The sequence below is a fragment of the Oncorhynchus keta genome, chromosome 19, assembly GCF_023373465.1.
Source record: "Oncorhynchus keta strain PuntledgeMale-10-30-2019 chromosome 19, Oket_V2, whole genome shotgun sequence".
Taxonomy (NCBI): Eukaryota; Metazoa; Chordata; class Actinopteri; order Salmoniformes; family Salmonidae; genus Oncorhynchus; species Oncorhynchus keta.
In genome coordinates, this window is record NC_068439.1 from 59,497,902 (window position 1) to 59,518,579 (window position 20,678).

At 42.7% G+C, this 20,678-nt stretch overlaps 2 protein-coding genes across 5 annotated transcripts; one reads left to right on the forward strand and one right to left on the reverse strand.

The window, feature by feature from the left end:
• Window positions 1-306: 306 nt before the first annotated feature.
• Window positions 307-15,644, forward strand: LOC118398579 (fasciculation and elongation protein zeta-2-like). 2 transcript variants are annotated; one of them, XM_035794066.2, is made up of 9 exons: window positions 307-787; window positions 3,942-4,050; window positions 6,899-7,015; window positions 7,133-7,274; window positions 7,819-8,084; window positions 8,664-8,744; window positions 11,878-11,953; window positions 12,086-12,151; window positions 12,927-15,644. In XM_035794066.2, the coding sequence occupies exons 1-9, from the start codon at window positions 480-482 to the stop codon at window positions 12,941-12,943; spliced, it is 1,182 nt and encodes a 393-aa protein (XP_035649959.1). In that variant the 5' UTR covers window positions 307-479; the 3' UTR covers window positions 12,944-15,644. The 2 variants fall into 2 exon arrangements, with proteins under 2 accessions (XP_035649959.1, XP_035649962.1); XM_035794069.2 differs by lacking the exon at window positions 8,664-8,744 and having other exon boundaries at window positions 313-787.
• Window positions 15,645-15,829: 185 nt separating this feature from the next.
• Window positions 15,830-18,628, reverse strand: si:ch211-57i17.5 (usherin). 3 transcript variants are annotated; one of them, XM_035794071.2, is made up of 5 exons: window positions 18,264-18,628; window positions 17,265-17,448; window positions 16,959-17,030; window positions 16,520-16,738; window positions 15,830-16,417 (listed from the first exon to the last, which is right to left on the reverse strand). In XM_035794071.2, exons 1-5 carry the CDS (start codon window positions 18,326-18,328, stop codon window positions 16,328-16,330), a joined length of 630 nt encoding a protein of 209 aa, XP_035649964.1. In that variant the 5' UTR covers window positions 18,329-18,628; the 3' UTR covers window positions 15,830-16,327. The 3 variants fall into 3 exon arrangements, with proteins under 3 accessions (XP_035649964.1, XP_035649963.1, XP_035649965.1); XM_035794070.2 differs by having other exon boundaries at window positions 17,247-17,448; window positions 18,264-18,627; XM_035794072.2 differs by having other exon boundaries at window positions 17,247-17,521; window positions 18,264-18,624.
• Window positions 18,629-20,678: the final 2,050 nt, after the last annotated feature.

Sequence of the window (20,678 nt, forward strand, 5' to 3'; positions counted from 1 at the left end):
GCATACATACAACAGTCTATGGTTCAATGCCTTAATACTCGAGACAATATTCAACAATTATTCATTTGTTTGACCGTTTCCTCCAGTTTGAAACAATAGGTGAAATAAGCCAAATGTGCATTTTAACTAAGAATCCAGTAAGGCAAGCTACTGACCACAGTCCCTTACATGAAGATTAAATAATACAATTGCATAGGTTTAAACAGTCTAACAATATAAAATGTTGAAAAAAATACACCCCCCCCCAAAAAAATATATATATATATACAAAAAAAATACACCCCCTCCCCCCTTCGATCTTCTATCGAAGAGGGGGGGATTACCCACCACGCGTGACGTCAGCAGAGGCAGAGACCACTAGTTTCTTCTTCACCAGTCTTCTTTCTCCGTGTTCATCATCATCAGTGGCACATTCGTTATAGCCGAGGATAGAGCACCATCCAGGGGTAGGGCAGCCGAACCGAGTCCCTGCGGTAGTCATGGCGGCGCCGTTAGCCCACTTCGATGAAGACTGGCAGGATTTCAACGAATTCAAGGCGGCCTCAGGGTCGCCAAACCGACTGGACCAGCTGAACTCCTCGAACGTGGCTGACACGGGCCTGGTGGAGGATTTCTCGGACATCGACAACAGCTTCTCGGGGGAGATATGTAGCTTCAAGTCAATGGAGGACCTTGTCCACGACTTCGATGAGAAGCTGACAGTTTGCTTCAGAAATTACAACACTGAAACTGAAAACATAGCCCCCATTAAACCTATCACAGAAGATAATTTCCTCAAGGACGACGAGTGAGTGTGAATTGTGTGCTACTTTATTACTTTAGCATTGTTAACCTATCATTTGAAATCTGCTAAACTAGTTAGTTAGCCCACCATTGCTAAGGTTAGCCTACTGATAGCTAGCCATTTAACCAACAGAGTTGTTCGCTAGATAGCCACGGTTGTGTTGAATGCACGTGATACAAAGGTAACTTAAGAAAATCAGGACTTCAAAACCAGAGTCTTCAAGAGGTTACATTTGTATATTGTTTCTAGTACTTAGCTATAACACTAACTGACCTGTGTTTTCAATGTAGCTAGCGACCCAACTTTAGTTTGTAAACAACTTGATATTTGCATTGCAAATCAAAATCAAATCAAATGTATTTGTCACATACACATGGTTAACATATGTCAATGCGAGTGTAGCGAAATGCTTGTGCTTCTAGTTCCGACAATGCAGTGATTTCCTAAACAGTCCCTCCTTTCACATAAGTGACTTAAACATATTAGACTACCGTGTGTCTCGTGCATTAGCTATGTGCACCTGCAATTCGTTTTCACCATTCCGGCACTGTAGTTAGTTAGTATACTGACTTTCAAGTCATCTGAGTCTGTCCAAACTCACGACAGACGGGAGTCTGGGCTGTTCTCTATTGACGCACTGCTGAAGAACCACATCGTGACATTTTAAATAATTGAAAACACATACATCGAGGTACATTTTTTTTTAATGGTTATTGAAAGGGCACACTTCAGCTCAGATTATGTGATGGACAGCGTTTATAAAACCAGTGATCTGTAGAGGACATCTAAGCTCAACCTTCCTCTTCACCCCTCAACTTGCTCTATACACGCACACACAGCCTACCGAGATCGTGTCTTTTGATATTGGCAGCCTTGTACGTTGCTCTTGAGCCAGGTCCAAAGAATCTTGAGGGAAACACTACCCTTTTACAATAAAATGCGCTCCCCTATGTAGGCCTAAACTAAACAGTCCCTGTTTTAGAATATTATGAACCAGGTGAGTCGAGCCCTGAATGCTGATTTGGCTGAAATGCGTGGTATATCAGACCATATACCATGGGTATGGCAAATTAGTTTTTACTGTTCTAATTACATTGTAACCAGTTTATAATAGCAATAAGGCACCTCCGGGTTTGTGGTATGGCCAATATACCACGGCAAAGGGCTGTCTCCAGGCACTCCGGGATGCGTTGTGTAAGAACAGCCCGTAGCCATGGTATATTGGCCATATACCACACCCCCTCGGGCCGTATTGCTTAAGTAACACATGCTATAACAAAGGTAGCTTGGCTATCACTATAATAAAGACTTCTGGAGATGGCAGAGGATCTGTTAGCCTGTGATGTTAGTCTATCTATGACTCATCAGCATGCTCCGAATACAGTACAGCCAGTGTCATCTCCCTAAAATGGTCTCCTGAGCTGTCTCACTCAATACAGATACAACCATGGCGATGTCAGCTCCGCTTTGGTCATAATATCAATTTCCAGGGAAAGAGCTAATTGAATTCATGCATTAATACACACACACACCGAGAGAGAACATGTATACACAGTACACACAGACCTAGTTTTGCAATGCCACTATTAGGACTAGGGTGAGGAGGATGAGTGTGAGGGAAGTGGAGGAGGGAGTTTGGACAGAAAGAGCAGTGCACTGAGGGCAGCGGAGTCCTTTCATGAGTGACTGCCCATTTGGAGGACATGCCTTGCCTCCTAACTAGCTCTGTAGTTGGCTAATGGCCTAGCTCCATGCAGAGACACACAGCGAGGATGACAGGAAGACTGGAAGGAGTGTGTGTTTTATATTCCCTAATATGCTTTTGGGGAAAGTTTCAGGATCAACTTCCTAGGATAACTACTCATGAAGCTACATAGACCCACTGGCCACAGAGAGGCTTGTTTATCACTAGCCACTTTAAACAATGCTACTTAATATAATGTTTACATTACTCATCTCATATGTATATACTGTACCCTATATCATCTGCATCTTGCCTATGCCGTTCTGTACCATCACTCATTCATATATCTTCATGTACATATTCTTTATCCCTTTACACTTGGGTGTATAAGGTAGTAGTTTTGGAATTGTTAGGTTAGATTACTCGTTGGTTGTTACTGCATTGTCGAAACGAGAAGCACAAGCATTTCGCTACACTCGCATTTTTTATTTTTTTATTTTACCTTTATTTTACTAGGCAAGTCAGTAAAGAACAAATTCTTATTTTCAATGACGGCCTAGGAACATTAACATTGCTAACCAAATACATTTGATTTCATTTTGTTTTATGCGGGGTGTGTGCATTGTTGAGAATAGCAATGCCACGATCAAAGGGTGACACCGACACGGGGCCAAAGCGGTTCCTGCCGGCATTGCCCCATTTTTAGGGAACCTATCCCAAAACTGTATGTTGTTAATGGTAATAATGCTGTGTTTGTGAGAAAGCAAGCGGGAGGGAGAGAGTGGGGTTATGCGAATAACACATGTCTGTCTATTCATTGGAGTGTGTGGGCAGCAATCTCTCTGATGCAAAGCCTTTCTGACGCGTGGGTTCACAATGCCCATCCTCACATTGCTCACAGCAGTCAGGGTCAGACAGACGCACACACACACACTCATACTCGCATGCATCTTACGCAAAACACATTCTCTTCCTCGCATGTATCTTACACATGCTCACTCCAATTGTGTAGCGGTATCTATGTACAAAATGGAAGAAAGGTCCGTGAAAATGTATTCTCTATTTTCCTGTAGCGTAAAGCAGTGCCCTTTTTATAAGAAAAGACTTGGACAATACATTTGGCATTGAGAAATGCTAGATTCCTGTGCTGTTAGCAGCGAGCAGAGAGATGCGAGCTGTATCAAAGACAGAGACAAGTGGTGTGTGGGTGGCTGGTGAGAAAAGAGGATGATAAACTACTGCCAACTAATGATATGTCAGTGTGGAAAGTTTTTTTTTTTTTTTTTTTTTTTTGTGCTGTGAATGAAAATGTTCTCTTTCTTTCTCCCTTCCTTGTTTCTCGCCCTCTTTCGACCTCACATTGTTCTCCATTAATTCTCCCCCACTTATTCTTCTCTTGTCACCCTCTCATTCTCTTCATTCCCCTCACCATATTCCTCTTATCACCGTTTCTTCCCTCTCTCCCTCCCTCAGCGTGTGGAATGCTCTGACCGATAACTACGGCAATGTGATGCCAGTGGACTGGAAGACCTCTCACATTCGCTCCCTGCATCTCCCCACTCTCAATCTCTGTGAGCAGGGGGTAAGACACACACACATACACGGTCTGCACCTCCTAGAGCTTAAATATATGGCTTAAAAATCATATCTAGATTTTTTTTTTAATCAATATTTAATTTCATTTAACCTTTTATTTAACCAGGAAGGGCTCATTGAGATTAAAATCTATTTTTCAAGAGCGACCTGGCCAAGATAGGCAGCACCAAGTCATTACAAAAAAATTACAGCCAGACAACGGGAAACACTACAACTAATCTAGTAAAAAACATTGAATTCACAAGAGTATAAAACAGCAAATTTAAAACATTGACAGGTCAGGGAATCAGCCTCAAAATCCTTCATCAGTGATTTAAAAACACCATTCGGGACAAGTTCTTCCAGTTTAAAAGTATTTTGTAAGGTGTTCCAAGACGATGGCGCAGAGTACATAAAAGCCCTTTTACCAAATTCAGTTTGGACATTTGGAACAGTTAGCAGGATAAAGTCCAGTGAACGAAGAGAGTACCCACCACATTTCTGAACAATAAAAATGCACAAATGAAAAGGTAGTAAACCCAAAATGGCTTTGTAAATAAAAGTATACCAGTGACTGAGCCTACGAGTGACTAGAGAAGGCCAGCCAACCCTGGTTTACAAAATGCAGTGGTGCGAAAGGGTTTTGCAGTTTAAAATAAATCTCAAAGTACCATGGTAAAGAGTGTCAATTGATCTCAAACACTGAGCGGAAACATTCATATATAAAATATCCCCATAGTCTCGTAAAGACATAAATGTAGCTGATACTAGCCGCCTCCTGGCTTCAAAAGAAAAACGGGCCTTATTTCTTGCATTAGAAAACACCATTAGTTTAGTTTTGTCAGTATTGAGGATAAGCTTCAATTGACGCAAGGTATGTTGAACAGTATAAAAAGCAGTTTGCATGTTCTGGAAAGCTTTTATAAGAGACGAGGCACAACAGTAAATGACAGTATCATCAGCATAAAAATTGAGTTGTGCATTTTTGGACATTTTTTTGTCTAAATCATTTATATAAATAGTGAATAAGAGAGGACCCAGTAATAATAATAATATATGCCATTTAGCAGACGCTTTTATCCAAAGCGACTTACAGTCATGTGTGCATACATTCTACGTATGGGTGGTCCCGGGGATCGAACCCACTACCCTGGCGTTACAAGCGCCATGCTCTACCAACTGAGCTACAGTACAGAGCCTTGGGGCACACCAAGACAGACAATTCAACAGACATAAGCCCATCAAATTGAGTGCACTGAGTTCTATCAGACAGGTAGTTAGCAAACAATGGAACTGCATGCTCCGAAAGACCTACACTCGACAATCTCTGCCTTAGTATAGCATGATCAACTGTATCAAAAGCCTTAGCGAGATCAATAAAAAGTGAGACACAGTGCCGTTTTTTTGTCAATGGCTTCAGTGATATCATTGAAAACCTTCATGGCTGCTGTAATTGTGCTATGCTTCTTCCTGAAGCCCGATTGGTACATTGATAAAATAGAGCTAGTAAATAAAAACTCTTTTAGCTGTTCACTTACAAGGGTTTCAAGTATTTTCACCAGGGGTGACAGCTTTGAGTTTGGCCTATAATTATTTAAGAGTTGGATCTCCCCCTTTTTAAATCTGGTAGGACAAATGCTGATTTCCAGATCTTTGATTAAAATATATATACACCTCGATTAAATAAAAAAAAAAATATATATATATATATATAAGCTTTGTTGTACAATTGTTAAGGGTCAAATACACTGCATTTCAAACAGTCATCAATAATGTAATGAATTGAAGGCTTGTGAAATTGTACCTAGGATTAATATAAGCCTTCTACAACTACAGGACCCACTAATAATTTAATCAAAATAGTGTCATCTGCTTTTTTTCAATGATCTGGCATTCAAGTCTATGAAAATTCCTTTTTGTTACAAATTTGACCAGAACCATACATGATGCACATTCACTAATAATGACTTATTGTAGCAGGCATTATAGAAAATGTATTCAAGTCTCATAAACCATCTCTCAAGAACAAGCCTACATGCTAGTGACTAGCCAGCTAAGTTTTATATTTCAAATGTAGCCAACTTGGATCTATTTTCTAGCTAACAAGGTAGGACAGTTGAAATGTTATGAACACACCCTTCCGTCTCCAACTGTTTGAACAGCATGCTGGCCTGTCCACTTTGTTCAGATGTTGAAATCAAGTTGCCTACCTTATTTCTCAGAACGAGATGCCAAGTCCTTATAGAATTGTTTTATGCTTATTACAGATTTATAAAACACAGAATAGACAGCTAGTATAACAGTCTTTGGCTAAAATGCTGCTAGTGGTACGTGTTAACGCAATGCCACACACAACGAACTGAGCATACATTTCCCAAATCAACGTTTATTGATATTCCTGTTTTAGTAGTGTCTGCTCTGTGTGCAGTATAAGGAGTAGAGACATAAACGGGATATAGTTTGAGGGTTACTTCTCTATTACAGTAAAATAATATCTCAATGTGTTTTGGTGACCATATGACCCATTCTGTTGGACCAAACCTCAACTGCAAATTGTGAGTTGAACCCGCTTGTCAGAGCGGAACAAGGGACCTCTCATTTTTGGGAGGGGCTTGGTGTGTGTGTAAATGGGAAGGTGTGCTGCGCAGAAGCAGACGAGACCAAAAAGACACTATGAGAACACGTGGACATAAACGCTCATAAAAATGAAAAATACAGGCATTTGGAATATCATGCTAGAACATTTTTTAATATATATATCTCGCCCTAGCACCTCCCCACCAAGCTGACTGCATCTCCCTTTTTTGCTCTCTCTCCATCTCTGTTTCTCTGCTCCCTCTCTCTGTGATGGACAGAAGCTGGACAACATGCCTCTTGACCTGTCTGATGATGAGGAGCTGAGGGAACAGATGGACATGCACTCCATCATCGTGTCCTGCGTCAATGACGAGCCACTCTTCACCGTCGAGCAGGTACACACACACTCGCTCTCTTTCTGTCACGTCTCAAATACACCTTACACACACACACACACACACTCCTACTTACAAAGCCACACCCGTAACACTGTGTGTGTTTGTTTGTTGCAGGTGATCGAGGAGATTGAGGAGCTGATGGAGGAGTCTCCAGACCCAGAGGATGATGAGAGCCCGTCCCAGTCAGACCTGTCCATGCTCTCCCAAGACCTCAGCAACCTCAAACGCTCCAGCTCCAACACCAGCTATGAGGACCGTGAGTTACTCCTAACTCTCATCTAAATCCCTAACAACGAAAGTGTTAACAGCTCCTTGCAGCTACATTGCACAACCCGTACATGTATACAACTGAACAGCAGATACAGGCTCACAGTAGCATTGTTACGTAATAGACATTAGATACAACTGACAGCAGATACAGGCTCACAGTAGCATTGTTACGTAATAGACATTAGATACAACTGAACAGCAGATACAGGCTCACAGTAGCATTGTTACGTAATAGACATTAGATACAACTGACAGCAGATACAGGCTCACAGTAGCATTGTTACGTAATAGACATTAGATACAACTGAACAGCAGATACAGGCTCACAGTAGCATTGTTACGTAATAGACATTAGATACAACTGAACAGCAATTGCTGCATGTTTGTCATGTAACTTGTAAATGCACATCAAATCAAGACTTTAATGCAAACATTTGTGACTGACCTTGTAAGTGTATGTTAGTATGTGATAATGTGATTTGTCAAGCCCTGTTTAAGTGTGTGTTGGTATGTTCTGCGTCGTCTGTCAGGCCTGCATCGTCTGTCAGTCTCAGAGCTGAGCGAGGCCTTGGAGGAGGTGGAGACGGCCATCAGGCGCTACAGTGAGGAGCTGATCCAGGTCCTGGCTCTGAGGGACGAGCTGGACTTTGAGAAGGAGGTGAAGAACAGCTTCATCTCGCTGCTCATCGAAGTGCAGAACCGGCAGAAGGAGCACCGCGAGCTGCTCCGCCAGAAGAAGAAGACCAGGCCCACAGGCAGTGCCCTGAGGGCAGACAGGACACACGTTCCTGGGACGGTGAGAGAGACAGATGCATACATAGTTTTGTATACATTGAAATCCATATAATGAATGTTGTGATGCAGACATGCGTGTATAGATATGTGTGTTGTGGACACTCCCTCATTCATAGATGCACCACAAGGGAAGATGCATGCACTGGAAACTGTGTGGGGGGGGTACAAATGCACAGAAAAGCAACAAAACACCCTGCAGTGCTGTACTAACTCCTGCCACACTCACCGTGCAGACCCTATTGGGTCTCTGCCCTTACACTTTATTCTACAGTCAGCTATTTTCCAGCTAGTTCCTATGTACATGGTGACATTTTGACATGTCTTAGTAAATACCAGCTGAAAACAGGACTGTCAAATAAAACAACCTGGCGGTCTGACTTCACCCTGCCATTGTTTTTGTCCATTTTGAACTGTTGGACTTCCGTGTGGATAACCTTTCCTTTTCAGAACCTAAAACGATAGAGGGTTGAATCCAGCTCTATACCCCTCTCCTGCTCTCTGGAGTGCTCATGTCTTTTTGGAGGGTTTCTCATACTTTGGTAGTTTTCTCTCTCTCCCTCCTTCCGCTTCCTCCTTTTAGCTCTTCACTATGGAGGGACTCTCCACTGTCATTCAGAACGGCCTCCGTCAAACTTTCGGCAGCACAGGAGGGGACAAACAGGTGCCCCTCTCTCTCTCTCTAGCTACCCATCCTCTTTTTTTCAGTTGTTTTCTCTACAGCTTTTGCTGCTACTATGTTCTCACCATGTCCTCTTTATTTGACCATCTTTCTTTTTCACTTTTTCTATCAAACTATTTCTTAAGCCCTCTGCTGTCTTATCCTCTGGCTCATTCTATGTCCATCAAATACAAATTAAGCATTTCTGCTTCTCTGCTTTCATATCCTTCTCTTTTTGTCTCTTTTTTGTTTCCTATGATCTTCCTGTATTATACTGTAATATATATAATAATGTATGCCATTTAGCAGACTGTTTTATCCAAAGCAACTTAGTCATGCGTGCATACATTTTTACGTATGGGTGGTCCTGTTTGATGAACTGAGAGTTCTGTCTTGAGATTGGCAGGAACTTGATGCTGAATCATCCAATAGTGTGGTCTTTATTTCCTGCAAACAAGCGTCCCCTTATTACTATGGGTGTGCTCGTGAGAAATGGGAAGTCGTAAGTCCGACATTGTGCTCACGTGCCTTTTTGAAGTCGGAACAATTCTTGAACCAATAAGATTGTACATGGCTAATAATCAAGTTAGCTAGCTTGTGTAACATTGACATATGGTCAAACTAGCTACATTCTCCATATTGATACGGTTGGAAATGTCAAACTGATTTGTTGACATCTCTTGGTTGAAAAGGTAAATGGTCAGTGGTGAAATGTCGCAACTCGGGTAACAACATATTCTGAGTTTCCCACTTGTAATTCTGACTTGGAGGGTCATTCAAGTGAAATTTCCCATTGGGAACTAGGAGCTTCCGATCAGTCGACCAATGACGCTCTCGCAAATAATTAGTTTCTTGATTTGGAACAAATGCAGGTATTGCCTGGCTACCCAAACTCCTTGCTCTGGCCAAATGATACACCACGCCCACGGAAGTTAGTTTCTACTCCGCAATGAGTGTGGATCTGAGTGTCTCCCTGATGATTTCTAGAACGCAAACACATTCTGATTGGTCCCAGAAACCGATGGGTTGGGCAAGAGCCAGAACACACGAGTTAAAGCTAGGTTTTGAAAATGTGTCATTGGCTTTGATACTCTGATTGGTTAGAGATGATCCAATCGCTGATGACTTTGTTTTCTACAACATCCCTCATTTTGACGTCACCACACACATGACTTTAAGGATGGCAGTCTCTGACTGAAGTATGTAGCGAACGATAGAGCAGTGGAATAATTCATTTTGAGTAGTTAGGCAAATACAAATGGTGATGTTAAGGTTTTATACTCAAGTTCTTAAGTGGTTTGTAGTGTTGAAATATACTAGAGGTCGACCGATTATGGTTTTTCAAACCCGATACCGATTATTGGAGGACCACCCCAAAAAAAAAACGCTGATACCGATTAATCGGCCAATTTTTTTTTAAACATTGTATTTATTTTTTATTTATTTGTAATAATGACAATTACAACAATATTGAATGAACACTTATTTTAACTTAATATAATACATTAATAAAATCAATTTAGCGTCAATTAAATAATGAAGCATGTTCAATTTGGTTTAAATAACCAAATTTAAGTAAAAGTGCAATATGTGCCATGTAAAAAAGCTAACGTTTGAGTTCCTTGCTCAGAACATGAGAACATATGAAAGCTGGATGGTTCCTTTTAACATGAGTCTTCAATATTCCCAGGTAAGAGGTTTTAGGTTGTAGTTAATATAGTATTTATAGGAATATTTCTCTCTCTACCATTTGTATTTCATATACCTTTGACTATTGGATGTTCTTATAGGCACTTTAGTATTGCCAGTGTAACAGTATAGCTTCCGCCCCTCTCCTCGCCCCTACCTTGGCTCGAACCAGGAACACATCGACAACAGCCACACTCGAAGCAGCGTTACCCACCGCTCCACAAAAGCCGCGGCCCTTGCAGCGCAAGGGGAATAACTGCTCCAAGTCTCAGAGCGAGTGATGTTTGAAACACTATTAGCGCGCACCACGCTAACTAGCAAGCCATTTCACATCGGTTACACCAGCCATTAGGCTGATAGGCTTGAAGTCATAAACAGCGCTGTGCTTGCGAAGAGCTGCTGGCAAAACGCACGAAAGGGCTGTTTGAATGCATGCTTACAAGCCTGCTGCTGCCAACCATCGCTCAGTCAGACTGCTCTATCAAATATCATATCATAGACTTAATTATAACATAATAACACACAGAAATATGAGCCTTTGGTCATTAATATGGTCAAATCCGGAAACTATCATTTAGAAAACAAAACGTTTATTATTTCAGTGAAATACGCAAGTGACACAATTTCACCTGGTTAATATTGCTTGCTAACCTGGATTTCTTTTAGCTAAATATGCAGGTTTAAAAATATATACTTCTGTGTATTGATTTTAAGAAAGGCATTGGTGTTTATGGTTAGGTACAGTTGTGCAACAATTGTGCTTTGGCAAAATCGCCATCCAAAAATACAGATTTCCAATTGTTATGAAAACTTGAAATCAGCCCAAATTAATTGACCATTCCGATTAATCGGTCGACCTCTAAAATATACACTAAGTGGCCAGCTTATTAGGTACACCCATATATTACTGGGTCCCACCCCCTTTGCCTCCAGAACAGCCTAAATTCTCCAGGGCATGGATTCTACAAGGTGTGGCGTTCAATTGGTATCAAGGGACCTAACGTGTGCCAGGAAAACATTCCCCACACCATTACACCAACACCACCAGCCTGTACCGTTGACACCAGGCAGGATGCGGCCAGAATGCGTGCTGCTTACGCCAAATCCGGACTCTTCCATCAGCATGACTCAACAAAAACCGAGATTTGTCAGACCGGGTGATGTTTTTCCACTCCTCAATTGTCCGATGTTTGTGATCGTGCGCCCACTCGGGCCGCTTCTTCTTGTTTTTAGCTAATATGAGTGGAACCCGGTGTGGTCGTCTGCTGCAATAAACCATCCAAGACGAGGATCGGCGAGTTGTGCGTCCCGAGATGCTGTTCTGCATCTCCCTACAAACTGTTGTGCATGAAAAGCCCAGGAGGCTGGCCGTTTCTGAAGTACTGGAACCAGTGTCTTGTACTCCCTACCTCTCGTTCTGTGTTTGTGACGTGTTTCTCTCTCTCAGTATCTGACCACAGTTATCCCCTATGAGAAGAAGGCTGGCTCCTCCTCTGTGGAAGACCTACAGATCCTCACCAAGAGTGAGTACTGCTCGCAAACCACACTTGCCTGTCAACTAGCAAGTCAACATGAAAGTTGAGCTGTAATGCCAGAATAGCAGCGTTATAACCATAATATTCACTCCCAAATCACTTTTATGCTCTTCCCTGCAGTTTTGCATGCCATGAGGGAGGACAGTGAGAAGGTACCCAGCCTCCTAACAGACTACATCCTCAAAGGTACTCATTCTCTACCAGTTACAAAACTCTTACTCCCATTCAAAAGACCACACACGGCGATGTACATTCTCAAAGATACTCAATTCATTTGAGAAAATATTACTCTCATTCAAAACAGCGCTTTTGTCCAGATTGACTGTCTCACTACCACCTAGTGCCCAAGAAAGTTAATGCAGGACACAAGGGTTAGGACATTTTGTTAGGAGGGTCTACTTCCAGTGTGTTCTTTGTTCCCTGAAGTGTGTCATACTAGGCCTGCAAGGTTGTTCTGAGCCTTCCATCTTGACCTTTACCCTCCTTGTCTTTCGTCTCTGCTGCGCTGCTCTCTCGCTAGCTCTGGTATGAGAGGGCTGGACGTGGAGGTTTGTGAGGCACACAGACTCTCACAATCATGGACACATGTATATATACATACACACGCAAAGTGTCAAGAGCCCCCTCACACACCTCCTTCCAGACGACACCCTTCAATGTATACTCTGCCGTGCTTGTGACTATGGTGTACACTCACTTACCCTCTGTCTTACACGCACTCCCTCCTAGACTCACACACACTCTTGCTCACTCCCACTTCCCGCCAAGCTTTTAGCACTATAGAGCTGTTCACGTGAGTGCTGTCCTGTTCACCTAAGTGAGTCCCTCTCTTCTTTCTCAAACCTCTCATCCCTTCGTGGCTCTCCTCCATGTGCGATGAATCCTCTTTTACGCACATATTTTCATTTGGTGGATCATTTATTGGTTGACAGCTGTTTTCTGTGTATTCTTGTCGCTGCAGTACTGTGTCCCACATAGACCTAGTGGAGGAGCCCCCTGTTCTAGAACATTCGGACGGAACACTCAGGAGCTGCAGATTTCTGGAACATACCAATGGAAGGAGAGCCCCCCCCACCCCTCTAAGGTGGACTCTTCCTGTTGGAGTCATCGCCCCCCGCCACATCTTTTCCCTCGACTTATAAGATTCACATTTTAATACCTGATGCTTTACCTTACCTTTTTACATGTGATTTTTAAGTGTGTTTTAATGTTCTAATGCTATAATCACACATTAGTTTTGTCTTCTCTGCATGTTAGTGTCTCTGTTAGCCTGTTGGCAGTATTACTCTCCATTGTCTAAAGTGTCTTTCTGTACTTATTTTCTATCCTCTGTTTGCACTAATGTAAAAGAACTTGAGAGGGGAAACTAATTCCTGTCTCTACATTCACCAGTCTGTCTTTTCACATCAGTAAGAAATAGGGTGAGGAGACAAGGAGAAGTCACTTGACCACTGGAATGTGTCATTCCTCTGTTAGACTGGCCAATGCCCTCTGACTGGGGTATATAGGAGGGATGGGGGAAATAAGGCTTCTTGAACCTCTATGGGTGGGATCAGTCATGGAGTCCAATGGGAGCGCTCCACTTTAACAGAGAGATCCTATGGATCAGAGTAATTAATGATTGACAGACTATGGTATTAGTGGGATTCAGAAGCCTTGTTTTTTGCCCCCCATCTCTTGTACATTTCACAAACCCTGTCAGTTTGTCTTTGCATGCTGGTACATAGGATTAGGGAGCTACACTAGTGACATTATAAATCATTATTTTGTATACTACAATGGGGAAATTGCACAAATAGAACATGTATTTTTAATTGATAACTTTTCAAAAAAGGGAAATAATGACAGAAGTTAGTTAGAAGGTAACCTGAAAGAGCAAGCTTGTACAGCTTTTTGTTTTTCTGTAGTTTTAGAGAAATTAGGGGCTTTTTGCTGCCAGTAGTGTGGCCACTTATGACATCACCATTCTTATGTAAACAATAGCTGTCAACCTCTGACCCCTCCTAGTGACATGTTGTTACATTATGACCCTGTGAACTTGCCTGCCTCATACCTCACCTCTTAGTATGTACTGAAAGTTCAGGGTTATTTGAGTATTTCAGTGGATATAACACTATTATTAGGATGTTGAAATAATGGTGTAATTGCTGTGAGTTGATCCTACCATGTTGTTTTTAAAACCAATAACTCTTTGATGTTGTGTTGAGGATCAGTGATGATGTAATCAGTCGGTGATCTGTTCTTGTCCCATGATCATTAGTGATCTGTTCTTGTCCCATGATCATTAGTGATCTGTTCTTGTCCAACAGTAGTAGAACACTAAATCGTTTCATGTACTTATGGAGACAATGTAACGGAGGTAGGGAGGTTTATGTTCAAAGACAGGAGAGATCCTTCAAACACCAACATTTCTATAACCTCTTGTCTACATCCACAACCGCCAACCTTCACCAGCACTATCTGTCATGGCAACGCTATGCTTGGTACCCCACAAACCTGTCAAATCGTCAGCAGGTATCTAAGCTCAGTGCACAATAATTGCAGTCCCAGTCTATCACTACTCTACACCAAGAGCAGTGGTGGCGATGTTGTTACTCTTTGTTTGGGGGGGTATGTTTTAACATTAACAAGCCCAGTGTCCTGCAGCTTGAGTAGCCATGTAGTAGGATTTGTCAGACCTAGGCCTGAGCAGTAGTATAATGACATCAGTGATTGATAAGGCTACAGCTAAGTATAGGCTAGAACCTGAAGACCTAGCCAAGTGGTTGTTGTAGCATCAGCTTGTAGCTCTATAGTAAAACTACTGTTGTAGTAACTGCTGGACAAAGTATTGAGAAGCCGCCTGACACTTATAGACAGCAACTAGACATCCCAGGTAAGAAGTCCACGGTAGTGCCAGTTCTGTCCTCGCTATTAGAAGTCGAATCATGGTGTCTAATGAAAGCTTTTCCCTGGATCAAAGTGTGACGAGGTAATGGGTTTCAGTTGAATGTCTCCGAAGGTAGATTTGTTTAGTAAGGGAAGCCAGCCGACCTCTAGGTACTGTACAGAATCACATGCAACTATCTTTCAATTGTAGCTAGCTTCAAAAGCATTCACAAGCCCTAGCATGTGCTGCATGCACTTTTACTTCAGATAAATCAAGCGAATGGTAAGCAATAATGTCACACTAAAGGAATCCTTAGCATTGAACCACGTTGCAATGAGAAAGTTAAGCCGAACTGAAATGTATACTCGCTTGGGTGGGGTCTGGAGTCAAATTGACTAGTATAATTTGGGTTGTCTTGGAGCGTCACAGCGTTGTCACGGAGATCAGAAAAGTTTATTGACTCAGATGAAGCTGCCTCTCGTCGCCTGGTCCCTCTATTTGAGCAAACATATCAGCGTATATCCACACTTTATCTAGAGAATTATATTTATATAAACACAAGCAACAAAAAAGGCTGCCTTTGTAAATGCCTGACATTTTGTATATATCTACTAATTTATTTTTAATCCACTATACTTCTTCCCCCATTTGGGGTTTGTATGTTTACATGTCTTGTCATGTGGTACTACAGTACATTAATTTATTCGGTAAGTGTTTTTGTTTTGTAACCATATTATTGACTAGTGGTACAAACTTTTGGGGCCAGAATTGCATCTGGAGCTCATTTCAAATAAAATTATGATATGTTGACTTGGTATCATGCTATTGGTTTGTAGGGTGCATCCATGATCTAAAATTGGTATTAAATCACCGTTTTACTCATTTAAGTTACTATCAAAAATAAATTGGTCCACACTTTTATTAGATACAATCTGTACACAGAAATTGTGCAGCGACTTATCAAAAGGCATTCTTACATTCAGAGCAACAGCAAGTCAATATACAAATATGTTTATTTAAAATGAAAACACTGTTCTCTTTGTATTTTAGGTCAGTGTAGCTATAAGAAATCCCAAAACACATTTCAATATAAATGGATGCCTTGATACTGCTCATTGAAACGAACAGGTTCACTGAGAACATTTCCCTATCTCTCTTATCAGTTCCTCTATCTCATCGGGAGTCTTCTCTTTCATGGTGACATTTCTGTCCCTGAATTATGACCAAATAGCCTGGCTTGCAAGACAGGTCCTTTTCTTGGATTATCTTCAGTTAGTCATATTTGGAATTTTATTTTTTGTATTCCATTTTTTATTTAACCCAAGAGTGCTGTTTGGTATGTCGGTTGCAGTCATAGTCAAATAGGATGTTGTTAGTGAATGTCTATGGCTTGCTTTGTGTACCCATCCGACCTCCCTTTGTGAGGGGCTGCCCCTCCAGTCGACCTGTCTGACCTGACAAGGTGAGGGGTGGATTTCAAAGGTCACAGCAGGTCACAGGTTAGTGTCGGTAAACATGGTGTGTTCCTTCCGCACCGTGCTGAAGCCTTTAATAGTGTCGACAAACTCCTCGTCCTCCATAAACTGGTGGATGATGGATGGAAAGAGGGAGGGGGAGAAAGGAGGAGTTAATAAACAAACAAAGAAACGTCCTCTAAGCAGGGCCTAGATTTCAGGGTGTCTCACCATCCCGCTGTCGTGGCCTTGAATGTGAGAGTCCCACACTTCCTCCTCCCCTGTCAGCGACTTCCTGTCCATCATCTGGCTCACGCTGCGCCGCAGAGAATTCTGGGAGTGGGCAGAGCCATGGATAGCGGACACGTGGAGGCTGGACACATTAAGGATACCCAGCTCACCCTCGGGAGGGGCGTCGCCACCTGCCCAAAACTTACTGTCCTCCACTCCCTTGGGGCACATATAGGAGACAAGGCAGCAAGTTACTGTTCAAAATAGACGTGTCTGTGGGAGAATTTAAATTGCACACTCCTAGTGTCCTCTCCTCAAAACCCATTGAAGGAGAAGATCAGGGGAGTAACCGCTGGCTTTCTCATCTAATGAGTGTTGAGAAGGAGGAGAGAGGACACAGGGAGTATGCAATTGAGATTGTGCCTGCCTGGTCTCTAACCTCCAGGTGCATGGTGAACCCTTTGAGTGTAACACTGTTGGAGGAGCTTGTTGTGTTGGGCACCGTGTCAAACTGAGAGGAGAGAGAATGTGTTACAGAGCGAGACATTTGACACATATCTCATGTTTTCCACTGAGAGAGTCCGAATATACCCCATCTGAGATAAAATATTCCACAATGTTGTATGCAAACTCATCTGAATAAAGTGAATTTCTATATGCTATGAAAGTGCATATAGTTGAATTAAAGTTGAATGACCCATCTCTTTCATAGGATGTTCCCACATACCCAGTTGGGCCGTCTCACCAGGTAGGAGTCGCTGGGGGGATACACGGCCATGGGGCTCCTCTTCTGCATGGGCAGGGCCACCAGAGGGGGGCGCTCTCGAGTGAATGGGGTTCTTTTCAGGGCCTTGTGCAGGATGATCCCCAGAACGATAGCTAGAACCACCAGGGCTACCCCTGTCATCAGCACAATGAACCACAGCTCCCTGTAGAAAAGAGACCCGTCCCCGTTACCCCCCTCCGCCCGCTCCCCACCGGGAGGAGTGGGCTCCACCTGATCTAGAGAGGGAGATGGAGGAGTAAGAGGAACGGAGGAAACACAAGTGTACAGCAGTTGAACCTGTTTAATTGGGAATAATATCCAACTTGCTGTCTGATTCTTCAATCCTAAAGACGTCATGCACCCGCCACTATCACGTCTGGGACAAACCTACTCATCGTCTTTATATAGCTGTTTCTTTCTGTGTACTAATGGTCTCTTTATCAGTAAATGCGATTGTGTCCCAGGTTACTCTGAGTTCTAGGGGCTACAGCTCAAGGTAATGGGCCCAAGTCAACCCTATTTCTTAGAAAGGTGATCACACAGAGAGAGAGAGGAGATAACCAGGTAACTGGAGACGCACTTGTTGGCGTGGCCTATTTTCTATCCCTCTCTGATCGCACTCCTTCAGCAGCCTCTCTCATCCAACCATCTTTTACCGACCCACTGCTGTGATATTTCTGTCCTTTGTTTGCTAGCTCTCTGAACCAGAGTATTTGTGGTGTATTCACAGTGCAACATTTTTGTTTGACACACCATACTTTCTATGCACAATGACTAGAGTTTTCTTAACTCCTGGTAGCATCAAACCCACATCTTTTTAAAACTACATTTCATCTGATATATGTTAGTTTAGATGATCACACCTAATGTAGACATCATGAAGGCAATGACAGTTGACAGGAAAAGAGAGACTAGAGGGAGGTATGAAGACAGGGAAAGAGATTAAGAGCAGGTTGACTGGCCAGTCCAGAGCCTCACCAGTGCTGGTGTCCGTGTTGTGGTGTGTGGCGGGGGCATAGACACCCCCTCTCCGTGAGGTGCATGTGATCAGGGGGGCAAGGACTGACCGACGGTAAGGGATCACACCTGTTGCCCCATCAATATTTCACACAGCTGTTTACCTTGGCTGATACACACTCTGCAACACCCCACAAATGAGCGCAAATGTCTTCGGAAGGTTTGAAAAATCAAAGTACTCTGTTGTCTTGTCCACCCTGCTCCCCTGCAGTTTGGTCTAGTGGTGTGATCAGGATGCAGTCAGTGAAAAAGAGAGGCAATAGAGAGATTCAACTTCTGAGTGCTGTTAAGGTGTCCTCCTCACCTCAGAGATCTCCCATCAACCCCTGCTTCCCCCCAGCAGCGTCATGGCAACAGCTAGGTGTCAGGTATCAGCTTACCTTGAGAGGCAGGGTGACGGCCAGTCAGAGTACCATGCCTCTCTAATACACGCATTTAACAGTAACTACCTAGATCTTGTTCCACCTCACTGGAAAGACAGTTGTAGTAGTAGTAGTAGTGTCTTTATGATTCACCGGAGTTGGCATGTTCTGGTGAAGGCCGATTTCACTTTGAAAGTCACTTTGAAAATGTCAACCCTGATCTGTATGGATTTCGAGGTGTGTTCCAAAATGAGAACTAAATGAGTGGTTTATATTACATGGATGGGGCCTTGGCAGATGTAACACAACAGATCCAAGTCATAGGGACATTAATGCAGTGATGCCTGCACTGAATTATTTTGCCACATGGTGGTGCTAAGTAACAACTCAATACTACCTTATGGCCTGCTACTGTGTAGTACTGTAGTATTGTCCTGTAGTATTCTGTGTTCCATTATGTCAGGTGGAAGATTATGGAACACATTGTCTTATTAGCTAAATGAAAAGAAGCCCACTAAAAGTACCGCACTAGACTATACATGAGAGTGTAAGAGATAAAGCTACCCTGTGATTATGTAGATGCATATGAAAGCCTAAAACGTATTGTTTGCTGTTTGAAAAGACTGAGACATCACCGTGCAGGTGTTATGTTCTACTGACTTCCTTCTGGTGGCTTTGGTTATGGATGGATCGTGGTCTGACTATAGTGGGAAAAGGCCCTTATATCAAACCAAAGCTCGTATTTAGATGGGAGGGAGCGCCGCTCATCCTTATAATACTCTAATCAGCATTCATACCTTGCCGGGATGATTAGGGACAATGGCTTTTTATTGTGGAAGTGATCTCATTGCAGAGTGGCAGAATCAGCCCTTTACAGCCCATCTCCTCCAGACCCCATCCATCACAGGGTGTCTGGGAGACTGAGATGGTAGACACACACTAACTCACTTAGAGAGAGTGACATATAGGGATGTCACTCACAAGGTAACTCACTTAGGGTAGGTGATATATTGGGACGTCACTCGCCATCACTAACTCATTTAGAGGCAGCCGATGTGGCGAAGCGTGTTGGATGCCCGACTTCCATCGTGCCCCTTTTCAGCTTGAATGACTGGTAAATAAACCGATGGATGATTTTTGGGGAGATATCGGCTACACTCATTCATCCATCCATCCATCTTGAGTATGCTCTGTGCAATTAGTCTTACGACTGACACTTTGACCCGACGCCACCCTCCTCTCCTGGGGCCTCAGTTATCAGCCGTGCGTAGGGTACTCGGGGGTAACTAGCCCCCCCTAAGAACAATGTTTAATTGCTGACACAAAAAAAGCAAAGAAAATTGGAAAGAAAATGAATATGTGGATGAAGGTCATGCTTAGGCGAATAAACTAAAGGGAAATAAATGGCTACAGTTTACATGGGGTAAAGCCCCAGTTACCACTGTAGATGATTATGGCATAGGGTTTCACAGAAGTGTGTTAGAATCCATTGAATCAGTTTTATTTAGAAATGCTTTAGTAAGCAATACTTAAAAGCTAAGTCAGGTTGTCTTATTTTAATGATTTATATCAAATATGTGAAATGGTGTTGCACATGTTTTTCTGCAACTCGTCCGTTTGGTGGAAACACACCACTGGTAGGAAAATGCACATATTTTCTATATGCAGATTTTTTTCAGTCGCATATTGTAAGTCGGTCACATATTGGACGGAAACCAAGCTACTGACAGTCACTCAATTAGCCCATGTCTGCTAACATTCTTTTGGGGGGGGGGTAGGCTAAGTTAGTCTAGCGGCCAGCTATCTTAAACTTGTAGTAGTCATGGTTGAATTACCGATCAGGGGCCCCCATAGATTATGTTAGTCACTCTCACTCAGATATCATATTAAAAACTGCAAACATTTCTCTCCCCCCCATGGCAAAATGTGTAGAATTGTCACGACCGTCGTATGAATAATTGGACCAAGGCGCAGCTTGAGTAGAGTTCCACATTTTAATGATAGTGACACTTCC